At 43.8% G+C, this 14,973-nt stretch overlaps 1 protein-coding gene across 1 annotated transcript in view; it reads left to right on the top strand.

The window, feature by feature from the left end:
- MTRR (5-methyltetrahydrofolate-homocysteine methyltransferase reductase) overlaps positions 1-14,973 on the top strand; it is a 38,467-nt gene continuing 23,494 nt past the window's right edge. Inside the window, exons 1-7 of the mRNA XM_060254291.1 lie at positions 1-165; positions 2,986-3,139; positions 6,523-6,640; positions 10,356-10,704; positions 12,405-12,524; positions 12,881-13,034; positions 14,877-14,965. Of these exons, the coding sequence (XP_060110274.1) occupies positions 22-165; positions 2,986-3,139; positions 6,523-6,640; positions 10,356-10,704; positions 12,405-12,524; positions 12,881-13,034; positions 14,877-14,965 (1,128 nt within the window). The 5' untranslated portion in view covers positions 1-21. The remainder of the gene's footprint in view (positions 166-2,985; positions 3,140-6,522; positions 6,641-10,355; positions 10,705-12,404; positions 12,525-12,880; positions 13,035-14,876; positions 14,966-14,973) is intronic.

Consider the following 14,973-nt stretch of genomic DNA (forward strand, 5'->3'; position numbering starts at 1 on the left):
CATATAGGTGGCTTTTGAAAGATGTGCTGTGAAACAAACAGGAGGTTTCTGCTGCTTTACGCATCCCAGAAGGGCCAGGCGAAAGCCATCGCTGAAGAGATTTGCCAGCAAGCCACGGAACATGGATTCAAAGCTGATACTCACTGCATCAGTGAGTCAGACAAGGTGGGATTCTCATCCTTGACTTGATACTACTTTAGACATTCAGAAATGGGGGTGGGGGGGGAGTGACTGACAAGTTTTCTCATTCTTCTTTTGAATGTCCAAAGTATGCATTTAGAAGTTTGTCAGCTGAAATATTTTTGATTTTCTTTTCCATTGTTGACCAAATAAAAATTGTACATAGTTTGTTCTGTATTTAAGAAGGCCTTTGAAGAAATAGAATAAAATATTGGTATAAATATTTTAAAAACCCCAGTAGAATATCCAAGAAAACAGCCAACAGGAATAAAGAATCACCATAAAACAGAATTCAGCAGAGAAGAATGTGATTCATGGGTGTGACGGAATTGGAAGGGTTAATAGAAAAGCTAAGGACTCAGGGAGTCTGAGTCATGTGATCTGAGGGTGGGGGCCGGAGTGCTCGGAACTCTCAGTATGAATGAGTGACAGATAACGGCTGGAGAGTCAACTGTCAGCAACTGTCAGACGGAGACAGTTGAAGTGAGCAGTATATGGTCAGCAGGAGAGCTGAAGAGAGAGCGGATACAGAGAGCTGTGAAGAGACTTCTGGTGAAGTGAAGCTTGCTGTTAGCTCTGTGGAAACAGCCAGGTGGCTGAGAGTGACAATCGAGTGTCACAGTGAAAGACCTGAGTGGTCACAGAAATATTTACACTACTCTTAAGAACTAACAAGGTTGCTGAGGGAGAGATGTGGGTCTGAGGGAGTCAGGAGGGCTGGGAGCAGACACACCAGTCGACTCAAGAGACCAGGCACATAAAGCCCAAGAGGCCAACCTAATTAGAGTTTGGAGAGTGAAGAATATAAGAACTGTGGACCGTGAGATACCTCAGTGAAACTCTGTACTGTAAAGCCTCAACTGTTTAGCAACTGTTATTCATCCAAGATACAAAATAGCCTATGTAAATACATCCTTTCCCCCCCAGCTGAAGACTGTGTGTAAATAAAAATCTGTGGTTAACTGTTAAGTTCTGTGGTGCCTGAGTATTTGGAATCAGCAGCAAATCAGCAGTGGTCCCCTATATACATAGTTATCCGTCTTATCTGAAAATAAAAGAGAACCCTGAAGAGACTAGAAATCCTTATTATACCCACCCCCTTTACTCAGTAGTCGTGAGGTAAAACCGAAAAGGAAGAAACAAAGGCTGCAAGAGGGTCTGGGGTCGCCATAAGTCGCCTTAGAGGGTGCAGGGCAGTCATAATGGGAGACACTGAAACATGGGCAACAAAATAAATCAGTTTTGGCAGTCTTTTTAAAAAGGCCATTGAAGTGGTGCCTAATCAAGCCTTTTGGCAGAGAGAATTTTGTGATCTGGCTCAGCGCTGAAAGAGCCATGTTACCTGTAGCCACTGCACAAACTAGGGTATGTCAAGCAGGGCCTTGCTAGAACATTTTGATATCCAGGTAAGTTCACAATAGAGAAAGATGGTCCTTTGGGTACTCTGCCCCCAGAATATTTATCAACTGATCAAAGCCACCAAGTATTACACTGATGTTCACACTGAAATGAGAAGCTTAATGTTGTGATTAGAGAATGTAGAACAGGATTCCTAAATAATTAAGCTGTCAGACTGAAGAAAAAATTGAAACGTTATCAAAATCTAGAGACGTCTTTTCAAGAAAGCAGCTGCATTGAAGCTGCACTCCTCAGGAGCATCCACCTTGTGAATTTCAGTTGGACTATTTCCAGGTTTGGGCTTATATCTTTTCATTTGGAGACGGGATTTTTGGCCCCTTGGGTTTTCTGTTGCTATAGAAGGCCCTAGCACTGCCGGCCTCTATCATTATTGTATCGTTTATTATGTGTTGTACACAATCCTTATAATATATTTTTGCTAACTTAAAGACGGTGTAATACTTGGTGGCTTTGATCAGTTGACTAATTTACACCAAGTGCCCTTCAAGCAGCAGACCCCAAATATTTATGGCGGGGTAGGTAATCCTGGGTGCACACCTGTCCTCATCACCCAAAGACTCAAGATGCTGAGGTGAACCTATGAAGGCTGGCAGCAGCTTTATGGGTGGTGAAGTTTTGAGAATGGCACTGCCCATCCTCACCTCTCGGACCCACACAGCTGCCAGCTGGGCTTGAGGGTGGCTCACACACTCTGGCAGCACCTTTGGAAGAGAATCTGGCTTCATCTATCCATGAAAATCTTCACAGCAGATGTGTATTTGTTTAGCCACACTGCTGGCTTGAAGAACTGTGCCCAGAATCAAATAGGTAGCCAGTGAAGATGCTTCAGGGTTGATGTTACATGATCGTGGTGGAAGTCCCAGGGGTACTGAAGTTCAGCTTAACTGAAATTTCTTTTTCAAAGCAGTTTGAAGTGACTTAAGAGTAGTTTAGTCTGGTGCTTAGCAGGCCAGATTAGACTTGCGCAGGGAGAGCTGGAGCTGGTACATCAGCCTCCACTGATAAAAGTCTGTCTTGGCCACTGTTACCACCTGGTCATTGAGGAGTAGGACTGGGTCAAGAATTACCACATAGTATGTAATGATTTATTAAAAATAAATAATAAAAAATACAATTGTCCCCGGGGCTGTGCACCTGAGTTCTGAGGAAGCGCAGTCCCTTCCCATCAGCGGTCCCTTAGCGGTTAGCCACATCCAGGAGACTTGAAACAGGATAACAGTAGATTTGAGAGACCAACAGAGTCTTAACTGACTAGAGTTAACTGACTAGAGTTCAGAGTCTTAACTGACTAGAATTTTGTGTTTAGCTTTGTGTGTGTGTGTCTGATTTTTTGAAATGCCTGTCCAGTGGGGTTTTAAACTAGTTTTTCTTCCTCCTGACTTGTAGTATAACTTGAAGAGAGAAAAGGAACCTGTGGTATTCGTCATTTCCACAACAGGTGATGGAGAACCGCCAGACACAGCAATCAAGTTTGTTAAAGAAATTAATGACAAAACCCTGCCATTGAATTACTTTTGCCATTTACGATATGGATTACTTGGTAATTTATAATCTCCTTTTGTTCTTAATAATGCAGAAAAAAAATGTAGTTGTTTTAGATAACGTATGTGCTTTTGATCAGTCTATTTGCATGTGCTAGCCTCAGCTCATACTGAGCTTTAGCTTTCCTAACTTTCTCTAAAAGCACTGGGTATTTGTTTATGTTCATCCTTGGTTATAAGGCCCTCCGTCCATTTCCTAAATGAGTCTTCTTAATTTCTCAAGTCTTTAGAAAGCTGTTTATGGAGCCACCTTCACTTCTTTAGGCTCCTCCCATTTTTCCTTCTCATGGGAGCCATTTGTGACTGTGCCTTCAATATTTCACTTTTAAGAAACTCCCAACCTTCGAGAACAATTCCTTAAGTATTTCTGACCATGGGATTTTACCCAGCTTAACTCTTAAGTTTGTCAAAATTTGCTTTCCTGAATTCCAGCCTATATGTCTGACTGCATACAGTGTTTCCCTTCCCCAAGACTGAGAATTCCAAAATCACATGGTTACTGCTACCCAGGTTACTATTTCTACCTCATCAACCCAGTTCTTTCCTGTTGGTGAGAATCCAGTCCAAGATAGCACTAAAGACGTTTGCTTGCAGATATGAGCCGGCTCCCCTTTCTTCTCTCCTCTCACCCCTCCTGCCTGCCTCTTCTCTGGTGGTCCTGTCCCCTGGTTTCCCCAGCATGTATGTGTGTGAGAGAGAGAGAAGCTAAGTTTTGAGTCCACCGGCACTAAAAAAGACGTTTACTTGCAGATATGAGCTGGCTCCACTTTTTTCTCCTCTCTCACCGTCCTGCCTGCCTCTTCTTTGGTGGTCCTGTCCCCTGGTTTTCCCAGCATGTGTGTGTGTGTGTGTGAGAGAGAGAGAGAAGCTAAGTTTTGAGTCCACCGGCACTAAAAAAGACGTTTACTTGCAGATATGAGCTGGCTCCACTTCCTTCTCCCCTCTCACCCTCCTGCCTGCCTCTTCTATGGTGGTTCTGTCCCCTGGTTTCCCCAGCATGTGTGTGTGTGTGAGAAAGAGAGAGAGAGAGAAGCTAAGTTTTGAGTCCACTGGCACTAAAAAAGATGTTTACTTACAGATATGAGCTGGCTCCACTTCCTTCTCCCCCCCCCTCCCCCACCTGCCACTTCCCTTCTCAGGCATCTGTGTGTGTGAGAGAGAGAAGCTAAGTTTTGAGTCCACTGGCACCTAAAAACATTTCTTTTAAGGTCTGGGCTTTCCTGTGTCTTGTTCCTCTCTTTGTGTCTCTCGTGGCCTTGTTATGCTGCAGTTCCGATTGCAACTGTGTCTGCCTCCCCGTCCCCCCACAGCCTTGCTACTGAGCATCTCCCTCTCTCTGTGTGAAGCTGAGAGTGTTTGTCCAGACCAAGTTCCCCAGCGCATTTAGTTTGTGTTTAAAATTAAAACAAGAGTCATGGATGTGGGGGGAGCTATTTGTGAATTTCATTCATTGTGCAGGGGGTTGGAGTAGACAACCCTGGAGGTCCCTTCCAGCTCTATCATTCTGTGATTCTATATAATGTATGTTTGCCGGTGTCTTTCATAAACTTTATACCTCCACTACCTGGGATTACATTGTACGACACCCATGACCCGGCCCAACAAGGTCTCGTTTATGTCAGACTTGGCCCTCATAACGGATGAGTTCAGCACCCCTGCTCTAGGGGTTTTAGTGGACTGTACACTGAACACGAGTCAGCAGTGTGATGCAGTGACTAAAATGCCAAATTCAATTATGGTCTGTACTAACAGAAGTGTAGTGTCCAGATCATGCAAAGTGATGGTATAGTTTTACTCTGCTTTAGTTAGACCTCATATAGAGTATTGTGTTCATTTTGGATTACCCCAATTTTAGAATGAAACTGGAACATGTCCAGAGGAGGGTAACAAAGATGGTGAGTTGTCTGGAGGCAAAGTCCTATGAGGAAAGGTTGAATTAACTGGGTATGTTTAGCCTGGAGGGGAGCCGGCTGAGAGGTGATAGGATCACCATCTTCAAGTACTTGAAGAACTGTCATATAGAGGATGGTGCAGAATTGTTTTCTGTTGCCCCAAAAAAGTCAGACCAAAACCAATGGGTTGACATTAAATGAAAAGAGTTTTCAACTAAACATTAGGAAGAACTTACTGACAGAGCAGTTCCTCAGCGGAACAGGCTTCTTCAGGAGGTGGGGGGCTCGCCTTCCTTTGAAGTGTTTAAGTAGAACCTAGATGGCCATCTGACAGCAAGGCTGATTCTGGGAATTCGGCAGATCATGAGAATGGGGATGGGAAGGGTTGCATCAGTGCTTAGTTCTTGTGGCTCTTTCTTACACGCCCAGGGAAATGCTGAGTGTCACTTTGGGGTCAGTCAGCAATTTTTCTCCAGGCCAATTTGGCAAAAGATCCTGGAGTGGCTTCCCCCCCTTTTGCCATCTTCAGGGCACAGAGCAGGGGTCACTGTGTGTGTGTGGGGGGAGGTACTTGTGAAGTTCTTGAATTCTGCAGGGGGTTGGATGACTCTGCGATTCTATGAATACCAGTAGATTTTAAACAGTGTACCTTTGCCATTGTCACATTCTAAATAATAGCTTTGATCTGTATGATAAGTGTAAACACTTTTAATTCAGCAAATGTGATCAATGGGACCCCCCCACACACACACACAGATGTCAAAATGGTGTCTAATCGGACTCTATACAGAAGAGGAGATGTCTTTCAGTAATCATGACTGATTAGGCTAGATTGGTCCCTGTGGTTATCCGTCTCTTGATTCAAAGGCCAAAGAAGCACTTATTTTCCTTTCCCTGCCTTTCTACATTTTTGAAATGGGTCACACAAAAAAAAACGGGCGGGGGGGAGGAATAATCAGTTTTGGCAGCAACCACAACTCTCCTTATGTTGACCTTGGAACAAAATACTGAAGTCTCTGGCCGACTCTCCTCTCTACCTTCCATTGTATGAGTCCTCAGAGTGGGCTATAGGAAGCACCGGCCTGGAAGGGACCCCAAAGACCATCTAGTCCAAACTGCTGCACAATGCAGGAAATTCACACCTATCCCCACAACTACCCCAGTGACCCCCTGCTCTGTGCCCAGAGGAAGGCAAAATCTGGCCTAGAGGAAAATTTGACATTATCCAGAGCACGTAAGGAAGGGCCATGAGAGCAGAGCAGTGGCTCACATCTACCTGCCCTCCCTCTCATCAGCTGTCTAAATTACTAGTGAGTCGTAGAATCAGTGTTGCTACCAGTCTGACAGATTCCAGTAGTCTCAGAATATTCCACGTGCATACTTGATTAGTTTTTTTAAAAAATCCATTAAACCTTGTGTGACTGGTGTCCGTTTTAATTTACTCTGAAGCTATCTGATGCCTTTGTTTCCTTCTCACTTAACTTTCTTAGGTCTGGGAGACTCGGAGTACACGTTCTTCTGCAATGGCGGGAAGCTAATAGACAAACGTTTTCAGGAACTCGGAGCACAGCATTTTTATGAGACTGGGCTAGCTGACGACACTGTAGGGTAAGGAGGATTCTGACTGGCTGGCTTCTGAGTTCCTCCCAGTATAGTTAAATATGTTACATGTGTTTATATGTTTTATTTGTTTTAAATATTTGTATTTTAAACACTGTTTGAAATGCTTTAATGTTTGCTGCTGGGTGGAAAGGGTGGCATAGAAATTATTTGAATACGTAAATAGTTAATACACACCTGCATAAGATTTCTGTTTTGTTCCCAGCAAATTCACTGGAACATAAAACTACATTTGGGTTATCCTTTGGCCTGCTCCTAACTGTATGTCTGTATTTGTGTGTGTGCACAGTAGCATGTGGAGGGTTTTTAAACTGGAGACTTGGGCTCCACTTCCAATGACGCCACGTCCAGCACACCAGAATCCCACTCCTTCCTGTGATGTCATTTTCAGGACACTCCCCCAAACCTGCCTCCTCCTCTGAAGTCATTTCCTTCTTTCAAAATTCAAATTTAAGCGCACTGCTGGATATCACTTCCCACCCCCACCTTTTCCCCATTGAAATGAGCAAAAAAATTGCAGTCATCATTTGCGCCTATGCATCAAACATAGCCATATGATATACAGTTACAAAAAATTATGCCTCGTGTTGAAATTCTGGCTGAAAACAGAGGGTGTAATTGCCTTATTGGTTATTTTAAAAGTAGCGGAAAAACCTAACTGATGCATTCCAGTCAGCAAACTGCTATATCTGTCATACATTTCCATGTTTTCTGAGTGGTGGAGGAATCCTATGCTGTTCGGTTGTCACAGGGTCAAAAGACACAGGGAAGCAGCTCCTGTGCTGTTCAGGGAAGACATAAGTGTATAGAACTTTTCCTGGGTTGGGCCATCTCTAACTTTGAGAGTGAACTTTCCATGAGCTCAGTTCAGATCCAAAATCATAGTTAGCTTGTGAAGACAGGGTTTGGTTTACAAATGATCACCCAGATCCTCCTTTGCCTTATAAAATGGTGGTTTCACCTTTGCTCTGGCCAGGCATCTCTATAGTCGCAGGTGAGTAAAAGCAGTGCTACGAAACCTGCCAGGGTTAAGTCAGCATGGCTTCATTGATACATTGCACAAAACCATGGCTAATACTTATTTTGGTTTGGCTATCCAACTTAAAACTGTGGTTTCAGATCATGGTTTGAGGGACCCTTATTAACCCGTAAAGTGGTTTTCATTCAGTTAGGCACACTAATCAAAGTTTAATTAAATCATGTCCTCATGTTATGTTTGAACTTAGCCACAGTAATTCTGAAGGACATTGCAAAATACTCCTAAATGCTGCAGTGGTGGACTCTACCAGAAAACATCTCTGGCATGGGCCAAATAGGAATGAAGCAGAGAGGTAGAGGGGAGTTTTTTGTGCATCTCTGGCCCCTTCTGCAGTGACCTCCACAGGAGAATATTCTAGTGGATTGTACCAAGTCTGTACCACAAAAGTATGCTAGCACACTTGGTGTTTGTCCCACAGTTTTGAAATTCACTTCCTACAGTCTCACCAAAGTCCGAGCCTTAACATTTTCCAGAAGTGCCGTAAATCCTTGCTTGGAATGGCTTTTAATGGTTGACTTCTGTTCAGTATTGTAATATTCTAAATGGATATTTTAGTTTTTAGATTGATAGAATTATTTTAAACCCTGCACAAAGCCCTCTGGAGGGGTTGGTTAAAGACTGAATTTTTAAAAATATGTATTTTTTTAACCTGATCCCCTCGTCTGATGAGGTGGGCTTAGAGAGCACACGAAAGCTGACGTTCTCAATAAAACTTGGTTGGTCTTAAAGGTGCCACTTGACTCCTGCTTTGTTCAACTGCTTCAGACCGACACCCAGATGCCCGCTTGGATCTATCTGAATTTAAAAGCTTTAGTAAAAAGGTCAAAATAGTAAAGAGATGGAATTAATTATCGTTTTTTACATAAAGAGTCAAAATTCACCTTGATGCAGGGCTTGGTGAAAAATATATGTTCTGGGTCAGAAACAAAAAGAAATAAAGAGCTATTATTTATTTATACATATTTTAGAAGATTTATGCCTTTCAACCAGAAGGTTTCTGAATGAACAACCTTCAGCCAGTCTACTCAGAAATGTCCCATTTTTTTCAACCTCCTAGGAAAGCGTTTTTTTAGGATTGCAGTCTGAGATGGTTAGTATTGTTGCCTTCATTGCTAATGGGGAAATGCAGCGCCAGTATAGCATAATGGAGGGATCAGTAAGTAGCCCAAAGTTCATTTGTCTGATCTTAACCCAAGGACCTCCCCCTTATTTTGGAGAAAAGCTGCTTTCTCTCACCTGAGCCAGGAAAGAAACTGTTTTCATTGCTCACATGAAGGACTTCAGTCACTAGTGCTTCAGATTTCATTTCTGCAAAAGCAGAGACAGGCTCTAAAGGACTCTTTAAGAGCTCTAACTCCTGCAGTGTCTGGCTGATTTGGATGAGACAAACACACACACTCGTTCTCTCTCTCTCTCTCTCTCTCTCTCTCTCTCTCTCTCTCGTGTTCTTCCTCTTGGTCGACTGCAGGCAGATTTGGGTGAGACACACACTCGTTCTCTCTCTCATTCACTCTTTCTCTTTCACACACAGACATGTATGCACGCATGCACACACATTCTTTTTCTTCCATCCGCCTGCTGGCTCTGCAGATCCCCACTCCACTCTCTTCAAAAGCCATGTGGAGTTGTGTTGAGGTAGGAAGGAAGGTGTCAGGTTCCGTGCAGCTCTCATCAACTCAGCCTCTGATTTGAATCAAATAAGGAGTTTATTGAAGAGATACATGTTTGCAGCAAGATTTTTCTTGTTAGAACTAACCTCATAGGGTAGGGCCAGATCAGGCATGACAGTTAATGACATAAACAATACAAGGTGCAAAAAAGCAGTGGCAAAGCATTTGAAATATATGTGCCCAATTTCACCCCACAGTTGTTAAGTGTCTTTTCTTTGGAAATGAAACTCCAAGCCATTCTTTCCAGCAGTTCTGATAAGCACCTTTTTTCTCAAGGTCAGAGAAAAGAGAGGGCTTGGTGATTCTCCTGTGCACTCCATTCTATTCCAAGACTACATGTGTTAAACGAGCAAATCCAGGCAAAACAAAATTATAACAGATAAGCAGATTGCATTATGAAGGGCAAATCATGTCACATGTATCCAGATCAACATTGGAGATTAGCTGACAGAAGATCATTGGCAAGAAACCTTTTCTTGACAGAGGGCTGGCCAGCAAAATAGCTCCTCTTTATAGGGCCTGCATGAGCACAGGGAGGGGCAAAATTGTTCACCCATCCACTTCAGAGCGTGTGCAACTGTCCCCCAGGACCTCCCACCTTCCTGGCAGTGGCAAGGGGCCAGCGTAGCACCCTCTGCCAGCTCTAGAGTACGGCCTAATCAGTGGCTCTCTAGCCTTCCATTCTATGCCTACCATATAGACTAGGAGGAAGGGAATTCTAGAGCAATATTTGATGGCTGCCATTTTTTCTCTTACTCTCTGATGCTTTTAAAGTGGGGGAGGGGCGCTCAAAGCAGGGCATCCCCCAGCCCCAGCAGGGGGCTGGCAGCTCTACTCTTGGAGGAGGTAAGGTGTAAAATACAGGAGGGTGAGGCTGGGTTGGAAGGAAGCAGGAAGCTTGGAGTGATTTTTCTTTCAGTGACGTCTACTCATGGATGGGGCCTGGCTTTTATCATATTCATTTAAGAAGTGGACTTCCTCTATTTTGTTTTAGTTTGGAGCTGGTGGTTGATCCATGGATCGCTGGGCTTTGGGCTGCCCTCAATCAAGAATTTGCTTCAAGGAAAGAAGACCCAGGCTACCGTGACAAGACTGCCTCTCTTAGGGCAAGCATAGATTACAGAATAGAGCATTTAAAACTAGAAGATTTGGCAGTGCAAAATGCTGTTTTATCTAAAAGTGAAGGAGAGGTTAACCCAGTGCCTCCCATTCAAGACTCTCAGCCTTCCCTTTCCCGATCAGCGCCTTCACTTTCGCAGTCTGCTCTTAATGTACCTGTTTTGTCACCGGAATACCTGGAAGTAGAATTTCAAGAAAACAGCAACCAGGAAAGTTCTCCTATGGTGAGGTCCTCACTGAAAACAAAAATGTACCTTTCTGGAAGTTTCTGAACTTAAACGGCAGTGTTCCTGAAAAGTCTACGGTTGTGTTTTTATACCTCGCTTTTCTCTCCAATGATAATGGAAAGCGGCTGACTGTAGCCTTTTTTCTTGTTTTGTCTTGCATTCCCTCAATAATCCCCATAAAATAATGTTTGTGTGTGTGTATTTCAATACTGGTTTATAATATGCTTTTTATTATCTGCTTTTACACGACTGTTTTTAGTTAGCTGTTTTGATGGCCTTGATGGGGCCAAAAGGGGATTTCAGACCTGGGTCTCCTGGATCCTCATTTCACATTCTCACCACCGGGCCATAACGGCTTTCTCAACTGGTTGCTTCCACATGGAGGTTTTGCTGTGGTTTGGCCATCCAAGCTAGATGTTTTTTGGAAGCATTCGTGTCACTTCTTCCCCATCCTCCTTTCCAACTTTTCCCGTTTTGCTCCACTATTTCCCAATTTTCCAAGTTGTAGTCAAAGTGCATTTTCATACCACATAAAAAGTGAAAGTGCTCACTTTTAAATCTTGTGCCCAAATTGGTAGTGTTTTCATGGCCTCAGCCTATGGCCATTTTTTCCTCAGCACCACCATCGCCAGGCATTTTTTAAAAAAATGTCCATTTCCAGATGGCTGTCTCTCAGTATCATTGACCTGTGACCTATTGCTGTGGCCAGAGAGTTCCTCTGAATTCCCAGTTTTCATTTTTAAAAAGTCAGCCACCCTTTCCATTGCAGACATCTTCCTGACAAGAAGGGCTAGAGACTGACTCCCTCCCCAGCTTGGGTTCTTGTGTGGGGAAAATGTTTGTGAATTGTATTTTCTTGTGATGGTTTAAAGTTCTTTCAAGTGATGCAAGGCAGGGCTGATGTAGCCAGAATTAAATGTTCCCCTTGATGAAGAAGCATGTGCCAGATTCCTCCAAATGAAATGCTCCCCCCACACACACACTGGCGGAGGGACGGTGGCTCAGTGGTAGAGCATCTGCTTGGGAAGCAGAAGGTCCCAGGTTCAATCCCTGGCATCTCCAAAAAAGGGTCCAGGAAAATAGGTGTGAAAAGCGTCAGCTTGAGACCCTGGAGAGCCATGAATGGGGCTGTGGCTCAGTGGTAGAGCATCTGCTTGGTAAGCAGAAGGTCCCAGGTTCAATCCCCGGCATCTCCAAAAAAGGGTCCAGGCAAATAGGTGTGAAAAACCTCAGCTTGAGACCCTGGAGAGCCGCTGCCAGTCTGAGAAGACAAGACTGACTTTGATGGACCAAAGGTCTGATTCAGTATAAGGCAGCTTCATATATATGTTCACCTCCTGGTGGCTGGATAGTCATTTCACTCCTGTTTACATGACATTGTGATAGATCCAGATCAGTCTGTCTGTTGCGGTAGAAAAGAGCAGTAGTCCAGGAGCACCTTAAAGACAAACAACATTTATTTATTTATAGATCTGATTTATAGACCGCTATTTATAGACCGTTTGTGGCCTCTGGGGATGAGCTTTTGTGAGTCACTGTATAAACCCTGCAGGAACAAGGACTCACAAAAGCTCCTCCCCCCGAGGCCACAAGTGTGGTTAGTCTTTAAGGTGCTGCTGCACTCTTGACCTTTTCTGCTGCTACATAACATGGTGTGCTTCTTTCTTCACTCTGAACCTTTCTTGGCTTGCTTCCAGGAGGACCGCCTGCCTCTGATTTCTGAGAGGCCCCTTGTCTACGTTCCTGTGTCCAGAGCTGTTCGACTGACAAGGGATGATGCTGTGAAAACAACTTTGCTGTTAGAGCTCGATATCTCTGTAAGTTGTATCTGTCTGGTTTCTCTCTAATGCACTGAGTATGAAGTATAAAATAAATAAGTAGTGGCCAAAAAGAGAAACTGTTTTATTGGAGGGAGTGTCCAGAGATTGCTGTAAATTTGCGGGGTGTGATAGTATAGGATCACATTTGTTCAGCAACAACTATGCTTGCTACTAAGCTGAAGAAACATGATGGACAGAAGAAACATACCTATTACATGCTATTACATGTTGCTGCTTCCATGAGCTACATCTTTAAAGCAGGAAATATTTATTATGGAGGGAAGGGAAGGGAATGAGCCTCGTGCAGTTTTGACCCTGTTTTACAAGAAAACAAATGTGTATTTTTAAAACAGGAGACAACTTTCAGCTACCAGCCTGGCGATGCCTTTAATGTCATTTGCCCCAACTATGCCAGTGAGGTGGATGAGCTGCTTCACTTTTTGGGGTTGTCAGAAAAGAAAGAACATCTTGTTTGCTTGAAGGTTAAGCCCGGCACTAAAAAGAAAGGTACGTTTTAAATGCAGCATGTCTTCTTTTGGATGCAATACCGGAAAAAGGTGTAAAGGGGGGGAGCAGGTTATCGCTCTCACTTCCTCATACTGGTCACTGGAAGTTCCACATGGCACCTCATGGCAATGAACTATCTGAGGATCTGAAAAAACGAATTGTTACTCTACATAAAGATGGCCTAGGCTATAAGAAGACTGCCAAGACCCTGAAACTGAGCTGCATCACGGTGGCCAAGACCATACAGCAGTTTAACAGGACAGGTTCCACGCAGAACAGGCCTCACCATGGTCGACCGAAGAGGTTGAGTGCCTGTGCTCAGCATCATATCCAGAGGTTGGCTTTGGGAAATAGACGTATGAGTGCTGCCAGCATTGCTACAGAGGTTGAAGGGGTGGGGGGGTGTCAGCCTGTCAGTGCTCAGACCATACGCCGCACGCTGCATCAAATTGGTCTGCGGGACTGTCATCCCAGAAGGAAACCTCTTCTAAAGATGATGCACAAAAAAGCCCGCAAATGGTTTGCTGCAGACAAGCAGACTAAGGACATGGATTTCTGGAACCATGTCCTGTGGTCCGATGAGACCAAGATAAACTTATTTGGTTCAGATGGTGTCAAGCATGCGTGGCGGCAACCAGGTGAGGAGTACAAAGACAAGTGTGTCTTGCCTACAGTCAATGCCATGGTCTGGGGCTGCATGAGTGCTGCTGGCACTGGGGAGCTACAGTTCACAGGGAACCATGAATGCCAACATGTACTGTGACATACTGAAGCAGAGCATGATCCCCTCCCTTCGGAGACTGGGCCGCAGGGCAGTATTCCAAAATGATAACGACCCCAAACACACCTTCAAAACAACCTTCCTTGCTAAAGAAGCTGAGGGTAAAGGGGATGGACTGGCCAAGCATGTCTCCAGACCTAAACCCTATTGAGCATCTGTGGAGCATCTTGAAACAGAAGGTGGAGGTGCGCAAGGTCTCTAACATCCACCAGCTACGTGATGTCGTCATGGAGGAATGGAAGAGGACTCCAGTGGCAACCTGTGAAGCTCTGGTGAACTATGCCCAAGAGGGTTAAGGCAGTGCTGGAAAATAATGGTGGCCACAAAAAATATTGACACTTTGGGCCCCATTTGGACATTACCACTTAGGGGTGTACTCACTTTTGTTGCCAGCAGTTTAGACATTAGTGGCTGTGTGTTGCGTAATTTTGAGGGGACAGCACATTCACGCTATTATACAAGCTGTAGACTCACTATTTTACATTGTAGCCAAGTGTCATTTCTTCAGTGTTGTCACATGAAAAGATATACTTAAATATTTACAAAATGTTAGGGGGTGTACCCACTTCTGTGACATACTGTATATGGTACATTTGTGTTTCCTCCTCCCACTGATGTCAAAAATAATTCCCTAACCTTTCCCTATGCTGGTCTTATGGGGACTGTTATTCCTAGCTTATGTTTTTTTTAAAGTCTCCTAGCATGGTTGTGTTGTAAAGTGCATATATACGCATTTTATTTTTCTGCACCAAGAAATTATTAAGGGTTTTAATAAAGGCGTGTTTATAATATTTGTTCATGTCTTGTGACTGTCAAACATTTGACATTCTGTGTGGCTGTGGCCACTTGTGGCATAGGCTGTGGGGTGAACAAACTGTATTTTGGAGAAACATCCCCACTGAGCAATCTCGGAGTAGCTTCCAAAGAATCTCTTTTCTTTCCTGGCACATCCTTTGAAAGTCACTGCTGTGTGATATAGATTGAGTCTGCCAATACATATTTTTATGATTTATGCAACAATAACTCTTAGTGTATTCCCTGTTTGTTTTCCCTTTAAACAGGAGCAGAAGTGCCATGGTATATACCTGAAAAAAGTTCTGTGAATTTTATCCTGACATGGTGTCTGGAAATAAGAGCAGTTCTCAAAAAGGTTATTTT

The sequence above is a fragment of the Heteronotia binoei genome, chromosome 14 (genome assembly GCF_032191835.1).
Source record: "Heteronotia binoei isolate CCM8104 ecotype False Entrance Well chromosome 14, APGP_CSIRO_Hbin_v1, whole genome shotgun sequence".
Taxonomy (NCBI): Eukaryota; Metazoa; Chordata; class Lepidosauria; order Squamata; family Gekkonidae; genus Heteronotia; species Heteronotia binoei.